Here is an 18694-nt window from a genome sequence, read left to right as displayed (position 1 = left end):
AGAATTTGGTTGCCATGTGTGAGAATTACCTGAACCTAATGTCTTTTTGTATGTGTGTGTGTGTGGCAATGAGGATTAAGTGACTTGCCCAAGGTCACACACCTAGTAAGTGTCAAGTGTTTAAGGCTGGATTTGAACTCAGGTCCTCCTGAATCCAGGGCTGGTGCTTTATCCACTGTGCCACCTAGCTGCCCCGAACCTAATGTCTAAGAATTACCTGAACCATTAGACACGTTGGAACTTTTTTAGTGTCTCCGTACCAACCGACCTTCTTCTAGCATTCCCCTCACTGAAAAGCCCCCCTACTCCGTACTCTTTCTCCTGAGTCCTTCTCTTGTCCACCCCCTTCAGTGTCTCTCCTTTCTCTATCCTCCGGAGCCCCCATCTGTCTCTACCTCCTCCCTTTTTATTAACTTCCTTTCTCAGGTGAAACTCGGGGCTGGCCGCCCCTAGGGCCGGCCAAACCCCATGTTCCATGTGCCTGCAGCTGGGGCTGGACGAAGCCAGTGTCCCTCAGGGTTTTCGTGGGCCTTTCCGCTGTGCAAATAGGGCCGCATGGTGCCACACCCGTGGTTCAGGGTTTTTCATCCGCGCAGCTTAGCCCAGCTCAGAAGCCCCCTACAGCTGAAATGGAGGGGGAGGGGCACCAGCCCCTCTTACACAGAAAAAAATCCTGAGGGCCTAAGGCTTTTTAATCTCAGCCCAAAGGCAGGGTCCCCAAATCAAAATAAATTTCCACACATTAAAATCATGGATCCTTAAGTATGGAAATATGGGTGCTAGCAAATACAACACAGCATCACAATGATGCCCCTGATATCTTGGCTGGGTTTATAAATAGCTTGTTTTCTTCCTTCCTGTTCAGCAAGATACATCACGGGTATGTATGGGCACCAATTTTCTCTCTGTGGCTTTGTGTCCCCATGAATGATGTAGGGAGATAGCTCATTGATAGTGGTTTCATATTAGAAGCTCCTAAGATTTGAAAATGTCATATAGCTAGCAGGAAATGCTCACCTGTCAACAATTGCTTCACCCACAAGAGCCCCCTGCTAAGTGGTCTTGGTTGATGTTGCCTTGTGGTTGCTTAAGGTAAAGCATCCTGCTGTAAATGATTCCCTTTCATGTCAAATTCTAGTTCATAGAAAATAGAGCTCTTTCTACTTACCAGCCTTCGAAAAAAGGAGATGTGTACAGAGACAAGATTGAGTCTGACTTATTTGTCTGAAATTTTCAAAAAGAAAAATTGACAGTCACCATTACAACTTGCCAAAACTCCCCAGTAATAGGTAACTTTGCATCTGATTTCTTTCATAATCTAGAACAATATGAACTCATTATTCTTATTGATCCCTCCCCTCCAAATTATACTAAAGAAATTTGCTGTCTCAGGGAAATCCAATTTCTCTCAATGAGTAGTTGCAAGCAGACCATTATTATTGGTTAGCTCAGAAAGGCTAGGCTGGCTGCCGGCATTGATTTCGAAGTGAATTTTGTTTTCTCTGCAGAAGAGACCTGAATCTGTTATTTAAAAAAGCCACAGAAAGTATTTATGGGCCTTTGGAACACACACACAAAAAATGGTGTGTCAAATTTTTATCTCAATACCAACCTTGACAGTAGCCCTTGAAGCCACAAATTTTCCTTTACACTTTTGGATAATGTTCTCCATTCATCAACTTTCAAAACCGAAACAGGTATAGAGATGAAATATCTCTCATTTACATACCTTGTCAGACACTCTAAAAGTGCTGGCTCCAGTTAGGCTGTTGGGATGTGACTGTAGGCATGTCAAAAGTTTCCCCTTTGGGAACGACCACATTCTTGTGGCAACTGTGTGTTCCCCACATGGGATCAGGCAACAGAGGCTAAAGGTAGGCAATAAAATATTGTTCTCCTGGGGACAAAACCTACAGATGCTGCTTGGCTGATTTGCATCTGGAACACCTTACGAGTATTTGTAAATGACAGGCTATCAATTTCTCTGAAAAGACCCTGGGATAGAGGCAGTCTATTTTAATAAATAAAATGGTTTCCAGTTGATATGAAAATATTGAAATCTGACATGGGCATATATCCAGAACTGATTCAAATGTGATAAATATATCCCCAAAGGAAATTACTAGATTTATTAAAAAAAATCTAGGATGGCTGAACAGGGCTAAAATCATCTTCCACTCTGATACTGGCTAAAAATCTAGTTACTGCTACTGGGTGACCCAGAAAGTCAGCCAAAGCAGAACATCAATAAATAAAAAAAGAGCAGGAACTGATTTTTTTTTTTCTAGCTAACTTACAAGCAGCTCTGAACTACAGTGCTACCCTGGGCAAGCTTTGAGTCTGTGAAGTGAGTAACTCTACCTCACCAGCAAAATGTGATGTGTTGATGACTGTTATATTGCATCTGAAATCCCATTTACTAGTAATAGAAAAGTTCAGTTAAGATTTTTGCCTTATGTCTCTGGGTGCCTTGTATTGCTGTGTGTGATATTACCAATTTTCGCTTCAGGAGGATTCACATGTAAGAGCTCAGATTTTCACAGAAATTTGCACATTTGATCCAGGGTGAAATTAGACCATTTTCATAGCCAATCAGTCTTTCCTTGGTGGCAGCAAGATAAGGCATTTTCCCTCCACATATAGTAATTTTTAAAAATGTTTTCATGGAAATGTGGAAACCCCAATGAAGTGACCCCATAATCATGAGGCGCTAACATAGTGACCCTATAGGACAAGCTGGCTGGAAGAAGAAGCTACTTAGCCCCGCTGACTTCAACCTCATCCCTAAAAATGGGGATAATGCTAAAAATCAACCTCACATTGGAGTTGCAAACCTTCTTTAATAAACACCCAGGAAGCTTGGAAATCTCAACCCAGAAGGGCACAGCACCGCTAATGGGGATGTTTTGTGTATTTTCACCTAAATGTGATTTTCTTTCTGGAGCAGGTCTTGGCAGTTGGAATTTATTCCTATAGCCCTACTGATTTGCAGAACCAGGAGTAAATACCACGCCATTGGCAGCGATTACCATGAGCCCCCTTCAGGAGAAATGATCTACTGCTTCCCGCAGCACATTAAGGTGGCGGATTGAGGTATGGGACTGCCTGAGCTCGTCTGTGCACACTTAGCAAGGTTGCAATTTATTCTCAGGCAAGGCCATGAGGTGCTTCCAAAAGAGAAGAGGAAATAAAGAGCATTTGCTAGGAAATTCTCCTCTATGAACAGAAGCCAAAAATGAATTCGCCCGGTGTTTGACCGTAGCGTGCTATTGCCTTTTTAAAAGGGGGGGGGGGTGAGGGTGGAGGCTACCCTTACATTGGAAAAAAAGAATAATGAAGTTCTTAGGCTTCAGGTTTGTAATTGGGATGGAAAAAGCTGGCAATGTCCCTCACCCCTCCCACTTTTAAAAAATGCCCTTTGAAAGTGTTTCCTAGAAATACTTCATTTTGCTTTATTTTCCATATTTGAGGTCAGGTGTGCCTCTCAGTCTGAACTCTCTGACTCATCTGTTAGCAATGGTCCTTTTTCACTTCACTTGGGAAAGGCATTGAAATGTCTTCTGCTACAAGCAGCAGCCTATAGGTAAATGTTTAACAATGGACTCTCCAAGGGTGAGGAAGGGGACTATGCAGGACACAGTTTATTTAATCCACATTAACATTTTCTCCCTCCGACTGTCAGTTATAAATATTAAGTACCTGAGATGTGACAGACATTGTGCTAAACACTAGGGATTGGCTCTTACCAGCCTGGTGATCTGGTTCCAGCCACATACCTGAGCAGGCTATGAGGAGTTGGGTGGAAGAAGCAGAGGTGAAAGGAAAGATGGATATCTGTGGCATTCACTGAGCAGAAACACCTTCATTTCTACACAGCTAAATCTGGATACTCAAGAAAACCAGGTGTTTAAGCCCGGGAGAAGCAGATGGGTATTTATGGTCTAAATAGGTTGGAAAGGATTTTAGAATGCACTTAGTTCCAGAGAAGAGTGTTAAAGTGTAGAAAGCTACCCAGGTAAAGAGGCATCTGTGGGATTCAAACTCAGGTGCTCTGATTCTGAAGCCGAAGTGGGTGTGGGGTAGGAAAACAGACTTTGGCAATAGAACCAACTGCTGATGTGCTATATATACTCCACACTGACTACAAGTCATGCGTTCTATGAACTCACTAAGCTTTCCAAAAATACAACATTTTTCCATTGAATAGGATGAATTAACTTTTGGTATTAACTAGTAGCTGCCATTTTTTTTTGGTTCCTGGAAAAAAATAGCCTTAATATTGTAATTTTACTGGCATTACTTAGTCTAGTTTTATTGAATTTCCAGGAAAAGATTTGAGGCATCAAATGTCACTCTATGTAAAATGTGTAAGGTAATAACTTCTAAGACAGGCTGCATGAAATTATGGTCGATTTGTAATCGTTATCTCATAGCAGGTATGTCAATGTATACACATCAAGGATTATAATGAAGCCAAGCCCAGAGTGTGGCAATTCAGATAGGAATTAATGAAACAGAACCCTACCTCGGATTTTGGCCTCTCTACGGCAGATGCAACAATATCTGTGGCATGAGGCCCCTTCAGTTTTCTGACACGGGCATAATTGGCTCGCACGGCTACCCGTCGCTTTATATCTGCAAAGAACATTTTAGAAAAATGCATCGTCACGTTTATGCAGAGTCACTTCTTGGACCCTGACATGATGAAAAACTCAGAGCTTGGTCTGTTTGGTCCCTGGTTGTCTCACCACATGTGCTTTCATTTCTTTTTTTAACTTCTCAGGTATGTGTTACCATTAAATCCAGAAATACTGTGGTTAGGGAGAAGAACCTAGGGCAGACTGCCAGGTGATCCTAGGCTGGGCAGAAATGAAACTCAACAAAATTAGCAAAGGTCTAGGAAAGGTCCCAGATAGAAAAAAGAGACCAATCCTAACAGCTGGTTGGGAGAGTTCTCATTGAGATCTCAGAGACAAATGGCATTCATTCTTCCACTGTTGTTTACGACTCCCTTTGAGTTTGACATGTCTAAGTTTTTTGGGGGTGAAAGTTATCCGTACACTCAATGGGTTGTTTTGCAAAGTCAGATCCATTTTTGGCCGGTCTGAGCGACTTTTCCATTATTCGTTTCTACATCCCTCAATTTCCCCACATCATACTATGGTGCCTAAAAAAAGAAAGGTTATGGCCAAGCGCAGAAAATTCCCCTGCTGCAGTCTAGCCAGTATGTCATAAGAAAGTCATGTGTGGAATGAAAGCCTTCCCTGGCAGTTTAATTCTGCCCCCCCACCCCCACCCCGCCAATGCCCATAAATGTACTGCACACTGGAGCCAAAACCAGGCACAGCATACTCTAAGTATCTCAGTCTGTCTCTTTCGGAGTCCTATGAAATGTACCTTTTGAAACACACCAATAATTTTTTAAAGAAATAAAATAAATAGAAAAAAAATCCCCTACTTATCCATCATACCCTTCTGAAGTAAAATCAAATGAGTGTCTTTGACATCAGATAGATTCCACCAGTGCATCTGTCACTCTCTGGGAAGAAATCTATTCATTCCTCCAGGCCACAAAGTCACCATGTCAAGACCCACACTGTACCACATCCCACCAGGAATTTACTCCGCATCCTCATGTGAATCTAGAAAATTAACGTGTTGAGAGTAGGCACTCTCAGGAAGCAACTTCCAAAGGGAAGGAAGTCTCATTTTCAGTAATGGTGATTCACAGTGATATCACTGTGGATCCAAAATGTAGTTGCCTTCCAACATCACTTTTCCCTGTGCCCGTGTGTCTACCAAGTGGATAAATGCTTAGGAAAACAATATTGGCACTCCTTATTTTGTGTCATTCTCTGCATGTCCACTGCTGAGAAGGCAGTCGGTATCTCTCTCTGACCCGGACAACCCTCTTATTTTGGTTGACTTCTGACATCAGCCAGATAATAAGGGCAGGAATGTTATGCAAGCATGGCTTACAACCTCGGGCTTCAGAAGCCCGACAGCGAGGTTACTCTGGAAGATCCCATGCCTCTGTTCTCTAATCACCTCCTGGGCTTTCGGGGTCTCTGTCCTCAATGGTGGTATGTCATGAATACTTAAAAATTAAGATGTGAGTAGCAATGAGGAGCTGGGAGAAAGGAGCTGGTTAATGATCCTAGAGAGCAGAGGATGAGGGGGGTATTTTGTGCTCAGAGTCCCACAAGGGCTAGGAGGGAGAAGCCTCTCTGACCTCACTTTCCCCACTCTGTATGTATCACAAATTCTTCAGCTCTGTTCTCCAACTCAAGCTTTCAGTGCCCTCTGGACTCCTGTGGCTTACCACCATCATCACCTGAAGGTGGTGATCCACCTTCTTCACCACCACCACCATCATTATCATCATCATATTACCAATTACTACAGTTTTGAAAACTCCCACTATATCTGCTGAATACATATTCATGATTAAAGGGTTTAAAAGCAAGATGTCTTGAGTTGTTACCATTGTAGAGGTGCTAACATTATATCCAGAAATTAAATTTCCCTTCTAATGCTACACATTCAATCCAAATACCTAGTACAGTGGAAAGGAACACTGGTTCTGGAGTCAGAGGACCTGGGGTCCAATCCTACCTCTGACCATCACTACCTGCTTGACCTAGGGACAAGTCACTTCACCTTCCCAGGATACAGCTTTCTCATTTGCAGAATAAGGGGGTATGGATAGATAGCCCCTGAAGGCCCTTCCTTATCTAGATCTCTGACTTGGTTTATATTTTTTACAATTGCATGTGTTTTTCTTTTTTAAAATGATGCCAGTTTGCCTGAGAATTCCCTGAAGACCATGGTGTTTAGTTGGGTTTTCTTTTGGTTTTTTGTCTACTATATCATAAATTACAAGAAGCAGTTTTAAATTAATTGGGAGAGTGAATAACTAGCATATCTAAAATTGTTTAATGCCATACAAAACATTTTCTTTACAACTCCATGAGGTCTATAGGATAAAGATCATTATTCCCACTTTATAGAGGAGGAAACTGAAGCTCAGAGAAATTAACTTGCCCCACCAGTCAAAGAGCTAAGTCAGCATCAGAGTCTAGGATTCAAACAGAGGCTTCCTGGCTTGAAATCTAATGTTCTTTTCATAGTAACACACCACTTTACATGAAAAGTCTACAAGATGGGTCAATAAGAGAGGGAAAATATTTTCAGGTTATCTTACTTATGAAAGAAATGAGATGAGATGAAAAATCAGAGCTAAAAGTGGTGACAGCAGGATTATGGGGCAAATATTGGCTCTGTAGTCTTGGGGACTGAGTTCTAATCCTAGCTCAGCTATTTGCTACCTCTGTGATCTTGGGCTATCTGTTTAAACTCTCTGGGCCTGTTTTTTGGAGGGGACTAGGCTATATAATTGCTAAGGTCCCTTCCTACTCTGTATATTTTGTTTTTTGTTTTTCTTTTTGGTGAGGCAATTGGGGTTAAGTGACTTGCCCAGGGTCACATAGCTAGTAAGTGTTAAGTGTCTGAGGCCAGATTTGAACTCAGGTCCTCCTGACTCCAGGGCCGGTGCTCTATCAACTGAGCCACCTAGCTGCCCCCTTCCTACTCTAAATCAATGATCCTAGGCTAGAAACTGACTTAACACTCAAAACAAGGAAGCCTAACAGTTGTTCTACTCCTGGTTAATAAAATATTCAATATTAAATAATCAGAGGTCTATTATACAGTGGGACCTCACTAAAATACTGTCTTTGGGAACTAGGCTATGGGCTTACTATATCCAGTAGACCTCTGGATATTCCTTTTTCTTTTCTTTTCTTTTTTTTTTTTTTTGTGAGGCAGTGAGGGTTAAGTGACTTGCCCAGGGTCACACAGCTAGCAAGTCTCAAGTGTCTGAAGCTGGATTTGAACTCAGGTCCTCCTGAATCCAAGGCCGGTGCTTTATCCACTGTGCCACCTAGCTGCCCCCTGGATATTTCTTTAATGAAATCTTCCTTGGATGAGGTCCACAAGTAGTCCACCTTACCCAGAATCCTTCACTATAGCACGATATATGGAAGTAAGATTCCAGTTTATGGTGGATTTTAATTTACTAGAATGTGTCATTGTAAGGGGTGGGGGAGCTAAATATTTGAAATGTACTGAGGGGTTTTAAAAGTCAGGAGGCTCTTCATATTTCTGTAGAGTAAGAAAAAAAATGAGCGTTTACCAAGAGGTAATGGAAACAAGACAAATTTAAGACCACAGAGTACCTTTGTGGCTTACAAAATGGTTCCCAGCAGAAACGCAGACGACCATGTCCCTCTTGATATCATTCCAAGATGTCAAAGGTTTTCCGTCCAGGGTGTACATGGTCTTGGCTGGGCTTGTCATCCTGAGACGCAGGGAGCACGCATCCAGGAGCTGAAATGGAAAAGGAGTCGGGCTTAGGAAAAATCCTAATTGAGAGAAGACAAGCAACCGAGATGGCAACGAAGCATAAACGTTGGCAGGGCACTCGGCCGAGATGACCTCATGTCAGCCAAGGGCCAGGTATGGAGGCCTGGGGACTATTTGCCTGTCATGTTCCATATTAGAATGTGAACTCCCTGAGGGCAGGGAGCATGTTCTTGGCTTTCTTTGTACGTGTCTACTAAGCCCTTGTTAAATGAATGACTGACTGAGATATAAGCCAAGCTTCAGGAAAACTTGGACCACCCCATCAGCACATAGTCTCTCAAAAGACTTCAGGGTAAGTATTGCAGTATACATTGTCCTGGCACATAGTAGGCACTTAATGTTTATTAATTATTGAATGAGTTAGCATGGTTTGGGGCAATGGTTCTCAAACTTTTTAGTTTCAGGATTCCTTTACAATCTTTTTTTTTTTTTTTTTGGCGGGGCAATAAGGATTAAGTGATTTGGGGCAGCTAGGTGGCACAGTGGATAAAGCACTGGCCCTGGATTCAGGAGTACCTGAGTTCAAATCCGGCCTCAGACACTTGACACTTACTAGCTATGTGACCCTGGACAAATCACTTAACCCCCATTGCCCCGACCAAAAAAAAAAAAAAAAAGGATTAACTGACTTGCTCAGGGTGACACAGCTACTGTCAGTGTTTGAGGCCAGATTTGAACTCAGGTCCTCCTGAATCCAGGGCTAGTGCTTTATCCACTGTGCCCCCTAGCTGTTCTTCCTTTACATTCTTAAAAATTATTGAGGACCCCCCTATGCCCCCAAGAGCTTTTGTTATCTGGATTCTATTAAAATATCATACTGTTATGAGGAAAACAGCTTTAACCTTATGTATGTCCTGAAATGGTCTCAGGGACCTCTTGGGAGCCCCAGACCACAGTGGTTGGAGAACCCCTGGTGTAGGGTGTGAAGAGGTGGCCTTGAAGTCAGGAATATCTGGACTCAAACCCAGCCTCTGACTCATACAGGATGTGTGACCCTGGGCAAGTCAATGGATCTCCCTGAACCACAGGCAAGTGTCTGTAAGACTCCAGGGTTCAACATGGGTGTCAATGTGCTCTTGGCAAAGGAGTTTCCTTACCTGGTGGTGACAAAGGGAGTTATTTTAAGCTATTTAAAGTGAGATTTAAGTTTGTTCTTTAAAATAAAAATATGTTTATTAAGGCCTTTTTTGTTTTTGACACCGTAGGCATTTTTAGACGATCAATCCCAAGGATCACTGCCACAAAGGAGCCCCTTGCCCTTGTAACCAAGAAAAACAGTATGGTGAGGATCAGGCTTTTTTTTTTCTTCAAACAAAGAAAAGAAATGGCAGCAGAACACTGAGCTGCAAGTTAGAAGGCCTGGGTGCTAGTTCTTGCTCTGCCACTAACGAGCTACGTGACCTTGGGCAGGTCACCTTTCCTTGATTCCATTATCTACAAAATGACGGGAGCTGGACTAAGTGATATTTAAGATACTGTCCAGCCCTCATATTCTATAACTAGGAATGCTTTAATAAATCTATTTTTAAAGCATATAATTATAAACTGAACATATCATCATTCCATTGTATTAGTGTTTTTAATTCTAAGTGGCTATTTTGCTGAATGCATTCCATTTCCCATTGAATTATTAGCTGAAGTCCAACCAGTTAGAAGAATATTTCAGAGATGATCATTTGAAAGCCATTTTCAGTAATAATCTTTATTCCAAAAGATGCAAGTCATATACAGTTGATGTGTTAAATATATCATTAGCTCTCCCTTTTTACAGATGTGCCCCCACTTTAGGCAAGAAGTGAGTAGTAATTGGAGGCTTCAACTGTCTGCAGAATGGCGAGCTTTCTGTTCAAAGGAGAGCAGCTGATAAATTCTTGATTTGACTCAATTATTCTTCAAAAGTGGAGGAAGCTAAGAGGTGAACTGCTATTTTTGACCCGATTATAACCACAGAATCAAAGAATCTCAGCACTAGAAGCCATCTAGCCTAACATACATCTGCACCAGAAATAAGGAGACCCTGGGTACCAGAGGAAAAATGGCAAGTGCTGTAAGAGGCTATCATTTGGGACAGATAATTAAGGGGGAACTAGCCACATAACCTTGGCATGTGACCATGGTAATGATAAAGAACATGGGAGAGAGGATAGGAAGGAAACAAACATTTACAAAGCACCTACTATGTGCTGGAGCACTGTGCTAAGTGCTCAGTAAACAGAAAGAAAATCTCTGCCCTCAGTGAAGACAAGACACAAGGGAGCTTTTGTGAAAGGAGGGAGTGGAGTGAGTACCCAGTGTGGAGGCATGGTTTTGAAACCCAGGGAAGTCAGACAGGCTTAGAAGGAGGGTGAAGGCCGACTGGCCTGGCTCCTTCCACAAAATGCAGGATCCAGCAGAAACTCACCAATGGGAGAAGGGGGTGCAGACCTCACAGTGAAATGGGGGAAGAGGCCACAGGGGTGGTAGGCTACTCCAGGTGCCCAGGCTAGTTTCAGGATGAACCAGCAGTTAAAAATACCTGGTTTTGAAGAAAGTCCAGGCACAGGGTCAGGAGGTTAACAAAGATAAGAGAATGGACGTATGCTATCCTTGTTGTAGGAAGCTTCCTAGAAAGGAAAATGCCCTCTGACAACACAAGTTTTTACCTTTACTGAAACTTAGTCTAAGAGATATATGCAAGCAAGACTCGAGGGCTCTGGGAATAGACATTGGCAGCTGGGAGGAGATGGCCAAGGACCATGCCCGATGGAGGTCAGTACTCAGGAGCAGCTTGCGTGCAGCTGAGATGGGCCTTCAAGCTCAGGAGGAAGAAAAATGAATGAGACGCAGGAACCAACGGGCAACAGAAAGCGCAGTTTTCCGATGTCCTCATTGTGGCAGGAGCTGCGGCTCCCATATCAGACTGCACAGCCACAACTGTGGCCTGTGGCTCTTCAAGGCGCTGATCCATGGTCTTCCGAGACTGGTGGAAGCCTGTTATTAGTCTAAGAGAGCTCTCGGGGCAGCTAGGTAGTGCAGTGGATAGAGCACCAGCTCTGGAGTCAGGAGTACCTGAGTTCAAATCCGGCCTTAGATACTTAACACTTACTAGCTGTGTGACCCTGGCCAAGTCACTTAACCCCAATTGTCTCACTAAAAAAAAAAAAAAGAGAGAGCTCTCTAGGGCACTAAGAAGTTAGATTACTTACCAAGGGTCCCACAATTGATGTGCGTCAGAGGTGAGATCTGGAGCCAGGCCCTCCTGACTTCAAAATCAGTTTTCTATCTACTCCTCTTTGTTACCCTAACTAATAATAATAATTAATAATAATAAATCCTGATCTTTTGATTCACTTCTAAAAAGCACTTATTTGATCCATCCATGAAACAGTCTGTAGAACATTGAACATTAAGGAATAACAGCATGATAGAAACTTGCCCTGGGACTGTTTTATCTGAACTCCACCAAAGTGAGATAAAATAATAACATAGTGAACATATGCATGATGCTTTGCGGTTTGCAAAGTATTTGGCACATATTATCTCATTTGCTCCTCACAATAACTCTATGAAGTAAGGGGTGTTATTATTATTATTCCCATTTTTACAGATGAAGAAACTGAGGCTGAAAGTGGAAACATTTACCTAAGGCAGGGTTTGGACTCAGTCTTTCAATGCTCTATTAGCTTCACCCTGGGGGGAACACATTTCAAAGTGTTCAGAGACAGGATAGGTAGGCTCTCATTAATTCTAAATTCCACCAGGGAAGATCCCTCAAGAGATGTGAAAAATTAGAGAACAAATTCTGATTCAGAAGGAAAGGAAGGGGCAGCTATATAAAGAGACCGATGTGAATACAAAGGAACTAAGTGACCAATTTAGATTTTTAAAAGAAAATGAAGGCCAAGGTGGGCAAATTGAGCATGATTATATTGTGATGGCAGCGTCAGAAAGTGCTAAAGCCTGGAATGAGCTGAGGCTAGCAATGAATGGGGAAAAAAAAAGACTTTAAAAAATGTAAGGCTATATTGGACACAAGAGGATGGGGAAGGGGGGTGAAGGGAGATGAGCTGCTGACAAGGTGGACTGTTCGAACAGCAAGACAACTGATGGGAGGTCGGTGCCCTCCACTGTTAACCACGCAGTGACATGACATGAGGAGATCTGGGAATGCTTTGCCCTCTTCCCTCCTTCCACTCCTTCCCATGGAAGACTGCTGGAGGTCATTGACAGGAGGTTGAGAAGGTACAGAGAGGTTGTTATCTGCACCCTTGAAGGGAGTACCCACATCGACAAGATCACAGATCCATTGAAGTCTCATCAAAGTAGGGAGAGAGAGATGCTACAGATGTAGGAGGAGATCAGTCCTTTAGGACCAGACAAAGCTTGGCCAGACAGCAGAGTACACTGGTTTTGGAAGCTGTGACTTAACTCTACTTGTGACCTTAGGCACGTTGCCTAACTCCTCTGTACTTCAGATGCAACATCTATAAAATGAGGTAGACAGAGGGCGGAGAGGTAGACGGTATGACCTCTGTGATCTACTCCAACTCTAAAGTCTATGATGCTAAGTCACAGAAAAGCTTTGGGCTTGAAGATTTAGCTACTAAGCCCGGAGAAGAGAGCTGTTCTGGTGTACCCAGAAGAGATGGAACCAACTGGAGGAACGAGTTATTTTGGCAAAGGTAAAGACAGGGTGGGTGGGTAGAAAGCTGCTGGATCGGCTGGACTTGTCACATTCAGGAGAAAAATTAAGAACAAGCTGATGTGTCACAAAAATTTGGGATAGCCCTGAATGAAATGCAAAGAGAAAAACTTTGAAATATGGGTATTTCTCATTCATCTGGTGAACGGACCACTTGTTCATTCAACATATATTAAGAGGTCCTACGGACAACAAGCTATTCTAAGAAGATACAAAAGGGAATAGCTAAGAATCTGTCCCTGCCCTTGAAGTTTTCACTGCCTAATAGGCAGAGATAAGATGTACCTATGGATAAATATAAGATCCACTGGAATATGTGTTTTGTTTTGTTTTTTAAATCTGGACCTGTTATTTCAATTTGTACAGGACCCCCAGGATTGTAGAAACGTAACATTTGAATGATGAAAGGCAACTCAGCAGTCATTTAGCCCAATAGCTCCATAATAGGAAACTGAATTGTAATAATAATAAGTGGTAATCCAACTTCTGCCTGAAGACCTTCAAGGACAGGGAACTCATCACCTCTCAAAGTAGTCCAATATATCTTGGGGCAGCCCTAATTGTTAGGATGTTTTCCTCAAGTCACATCTCTATTAGGCTTTGTAGGACTTCCACAAATTCTTCTTCATTCTACCCCCTGGGACCAAATAGAATAAATCTAAATCTCTCCTCCATATGACGTTCCTTCAAATATTTGAAGACGGCTTTAACGTACTTCCTGGGTCTTCTATCAGGCAAACATGCCCATTTCCTTTAACTGATTTTTATATGATATAAACTCAAGGTCCTTTAGCACTCTGTTTGCATTCCTTGAGATGCTCTACAGCTTATCAATGTCTTTTTTTTTTTTTTGGTGAGGCAATTGGGGTTAAGTGACTTGCCCAGGGTCACACAGCTAGTAAGTGTCAAGTGTCTGAGGCTGGATTTGAACTCAGGTCCTCTTGAATCCAGGGCCAGTGCTTTATCCACTGCACCACCTAACTGCCCCTTTTTGTTTTGTTTTGTTCTGTTTTTTGTGGGGCAGTGAGGGTTAAGTGACTTGCCCAGGGTCACACAGCTAATAAGTGTCAAGTGTCTGAGGCTGGATTTGAACTCAGGTTCTCCTGAATCCAGGGCTGGTGCTTTATCCACTGCTCCACCTAGCTGCCCCTATCAATGTCTTTCTTAAACTATGATGCCTAGGATTGACCCCCATGTTCCTGATGAGGTTTAAGGGGGGATGGACAGAGTGCAGCAGGATTTTTACCTGATTCCTGGAAGCTAGGCCTCTCTTAATATAGCCTAAGATCATATTTTTTAAAAATTCTGCTAATTTTAAACTTTCAGTCTACTACAAATCCCAATATTTTCCCCAGAGGAATAAAATCTGCTGACTATTCATGCCTCCCCCATCTTGGATTTGTGAAATTGATTTATTATCATTATTTTTTTATATCCAAGTATAAGACTCTATTCCTATTAAGTTTCACAATGTTAATTATTTCACTGGGTACTTTCCAGTGAGGAAGCTCCATCCACCAATGCTTGTGGGCAGCTTCAATCTATAGGCTCAGAGGATTTCCTGGGGCACTGAGAAGGTAGGTGATTTTCCCAGAGTCGCACAGCTTGTATATGTCAAAGACAGGATGCAAACCTGTACCGTCTTGACTCTGAGGCTGGCTCTCTGTGTGCTACATGATTCTGTTTCTCATGAGTTTTTAAGAAGATTATAAAATGCTGTGGTTTCAGACGAGGCAGATATTACTTCCTTCTGCAGATGTGTGGGACCAAGAAAAATGACACTGAGGAGATTTTGGGGGGGCAGGGCAATGAGGGTTAAGTGACTTGCCCAGGGTCACACAGCTAGTTCAGTCTCAAGTGTCTGAGGCTGGATTTGAACTCAGGTCCTCCTGAATCCAAGGCCAGTGCTTTATCCTCTGCACCACCTAGCTGCCCCAGAGCTAAGATTTTAGAGAAAGGGTAGGAATTTCAAGAGTCAGATGTGGGCATTATAGGCAAAGGACATGCTGTGGACAAGGAACAGAAATGGGAAAGCCACAACAGAATGAACATGTTCAGGAGATGAGGAGTCATTGAGTTTCATTAAAACAAAGGAGAAGGGCAGCTAGGTGATGCAGTGGATAGAGCACCGGCCCTGGAATCAGGAGTGCCTGAATTCAAATCCAGCCTCAGACACTTAACACTTACTAGCTGTGTGACCCTGGGCAAGTCACTTAACCCCAATTGCCTCACTAAAAAAAAAAAACAAAAACAAAAAAAAACAAAAAACAAAGGAGAAGTAATGTGAGCCAAAGCTGGAAAGATTGGTTGAAGCCAGGATGCAGAGGACATGGAATGTCCGTCTAAAGGAATTTTATCTGGACTGAACAGGAAAAAGGAAAACCAGTGAAGGGTTTTTGATGTTGATGTTGATGGTTTGTTTTGAGCAGGGGCTGATATGTACTACTGAACATCTAGATTCCTTTAGTAAAATCAGAGACCTTCATTTTTCCAACTGCCCATTTATTCTAGACAGAGTCCTTTTTCTATATATATTTGCTAACTTTATAGAAAAAAAATAAATCTGAGTTACTCATCAAGCCAAGCCTAGCCGAAACAGAGGTGCCCCACACAGTGACAGAAGGTGGCATGGAGAAGGCAAACAAACACCTCCCCTAAAGCATTATGGTAATGGTCACTAAGGACTCCTTGAACTCCATGGATAGCAGCTTCCCCTATGCTGCTGGCCCTCTGTCCAATCTGATTCCAATTCCATCAATTAGAGGGGCAACCTCAGTGGAGATGCAGTCCTCACAGTTGTATCTGCTGGGCCCACAGTCTACTCCTCTTTAGCAGCTGTGGCTATTGGATATTCTATATACGACATACAATATAATATAGCATTATATATAATAATATGATATGCAATATATTATCTATAATTATAAAATACTATTCTATACACATGTACATACACACACACATACACACATATTATATACATAGTCAACCTGGAAAAGGAAGTTCTTGCCACCAGAGTTCCCACCACCCAATGGATTTCGTTTATCCATTGTAATGACAGTAAAGATGTATTTGTACATCGGCCTTATCTTCCCTCTACACTCCAGCTATCCAGACCACCAGGCCTTACCATCTGTCCTACCATTAAACACTCTCCTATGTGTTAACCTTCACTCCACCTCATCTACACACAAGGCTGATCATACAGTTGATCTCACCTTACCCATAACTGCTCTATCTCCAATATATTGAATTATGATTGTTTTCCTTCCAGACACAGCCTCCTATTTTTCCATCTCTCCCTCTGCTTCACTCTTACCAAGCCTATTTTTATCCTCTCCATGACTACCAAACACTCCACAGTTTCCTACTCTCCTAGTCCATCATCCCTGCTATAACCTCATTTTGCTTCTCTTCCTGATTTTGATCCCATAGTTAAGCAGGATCAACCTTATACTCCTCTCCATTCTCCAGTGCCATCTTAGCTTATCAATATCCTTTGACAAACTCCCAACCCAGTGGCTTAGCCCACTATACAACTTCTTCATTCCATCCAAAAAGCCATTGAACATCACTGGCTGATATGATTGAGTCAATTGGGTCCACTACAAATGTGTATGATCTAATTTCGTCTGGCCCGCATTGGTACATGACAATCCTATTTTCCTATAATTAATTCTATTGTACCCCCCTCAGCAGCTTTTCCAAACTTTTTCTTCCCTCCTCAAGCCTCTCATACTCTACCCTTCACTCTATCTTAAGAGAGAAACTAGGGGGCAGCTAGGTGGCGCAGTGGATAGAGCACCGGCCCTGGAGTCAGGAGGACCTGAGTTCAAATCCAGCCTCAGGCACTTGACACTTACCAGCTATGTGACCCTGGGCAAGTCACTTAACCCTCATTGCCCTGAAAAAAAAAGTCAACAGAGTAAATTAGGGGTTAAGGGTATTTTCCCTACAACCTAAGAATCCTTGATCTGAAAAGATTATATAGCTTGGTGACCTTTGGATGAAAGCAGATTATGCCACACAGGAAGCATCTTGCAATTGCCTGACCTACCTCTCTACCTATGTATAAACAGAGTAGACAGTCTAGCTGTGAGCTGGGCCAACAGTAAATAAGCTCACTCATAAAGAACTCCAAATTCAGAAACTGAGGATTCAGGATCCAAAATTGGAGCCAGGACCCTGAGAGGGAGTTACTAGAGGGAAGAGGAGGAATTGTTTTTTTAATTTCACTTCCTCTCCACGATGACTATGGCATATGAAATGTGGGAGCAGTAGAAGACAGTAAATGCATCAAGCTAAAATCAACTTGTCTCCTTCCTCAGGGGCCTGTTTTTTAGCATCTATTTGTCCTTAGGTATCATTTTTTTCCCTCCCAGAAGCACACAACAACTCAGCTGATAACAGAGTAACACACCAAGGACAGATGGATGGTGAAAGACAGTAACCCAAGAAAGGAGGGTCACACAGCTAGTAAGCGTTAAGTGTCTGAGGCCGGATTTGAACTCAGGTACTCCTGACTCCAGGGCCGGTGCTCTATCCACTGCACCATCTAGCTGCCCCAAAGTAGGCAGTTAATAAATACTTAATGTAACGAATGGATGATCACAAAGAATTTCATCCAGTTCCCTAAAAGGTCCCTAAAATAGAAATCTCAGAGACAAAACTGAAGAGATTAGAGATGATTTAAAAAAAATTTCCAAGGAGCAAATGAAACCTAAATAACTTTACTTTAGTCAGTAATCATCCATATTACACTCTCTGGTTGTATTTATCTTTTTAAATAACACTTTTATTAGGTCTTTTCACTGTTCAAATGCCATCAGAGATTTGAATTCAGGTTTTATTCTAGGCCTATCACTCTATCCACTGAGCCACATGGATGCCCTGTAAATCATTATAACTGAGGTTAATTTCTTGCTTTTCACAGATAGCTGGTTAGTGTCTGAGGCAAGATTTGAACTCAGGTCTTCCTGACTCCATGCCCAATACTCTCATCTACTACACCACCTAGCTGCCTATCTTTTTATGTGTATTTCTTTTATTTTCTTTAATAAACATTTTTTATTTATAGTTTGGGGTTCCAATTTTTATCCCTCTTTCCTTCCCTACCTTCCCCCCTTCCTGAGGCAGCAGTCGGATATGGGTTATACAAGTATGATTATGTAAAATATTACCATATTTGTCATTTTGTACAAGAAAACTTGATTAAAAGAATAAAATGAAAGATAGTGAAAAATAGTATGCATCAGTCTGTTCCATCAATATCAGTTCTTTCTTTGGAGGTGGAGAGTATGTTTCATCAATAGTCCTTTGGGATTGTTTTGGATCACTGTATTGTTGAGAACAGTCAAGTCATTCACAGTTCTTCATCAAACAATACTGCTGCCTCTGTGCCCAATGTTCTCTTGGTTCTGCTCTCTTCACTATACATCATTTCATACATGTCTTTCCAGGCCTTTCTGAAGTCATCCTGCTTGTAGTTTCTTACAGCACAGTAATCTTCCATTACCATCACACACCACAGTTTGTTTAGCCATTCCCCAATCGATGGACATTCCTTTGATTTCCAGTTTTTAGCCACCA

General features: G+C 42.2%; 1 protein-coding gene across 1 annotated transcript in view; it reads right to left on the bottom strand.

The window, feature by feature from the left end:
- Positions 1 to 1164: 1164 nt before the first annotated feature.
- Positions 1165 to 18694, bottom strand: part of LOC122731659 (doublecortin domain-containing protein 1-like) — a 67033-nt gene continuing 49503 nt past the window's right edge. The window contains exons 14-16 of the mRNA XM_043971913.1: positions 8238 to 8388; positions 4526 to 4635; positions 1165 to 1224 (exon numbers count right to left, since the gene is read on the bottom strand). Of these exons, the coding sequence (XP_043827848.1) occupies positions 1165 to 1224; positions 4526 to 4635; positions 8238 to 8388 (321 nt within the window). The remainder of the gene's footprint in view (positions 1225 to 4525; positions 4636 to 8237; positions 8389 to 18694) is intronic.

This window comes from Dromiciops gliroides, chromosome 6, assembly GCF_019393635.1.
Source record: "Dromiciops gliroides isolate mDroGli1 chromosome 6, mDroGli1.pri, whole genome shotgun sequence".
Taxonomy (NCBI): Eukaryota; Metazoa; Chordata; class Mammalia; order Microbiotheria; family Microbiotheriidae; genus Dromiciops; species Dromiciops gliroides.
The sequence above is the reverse complement of the archived record's forward strand: the minus strand, read 5'-3'. Positions and strand labels throughout refer to the sequence as shown.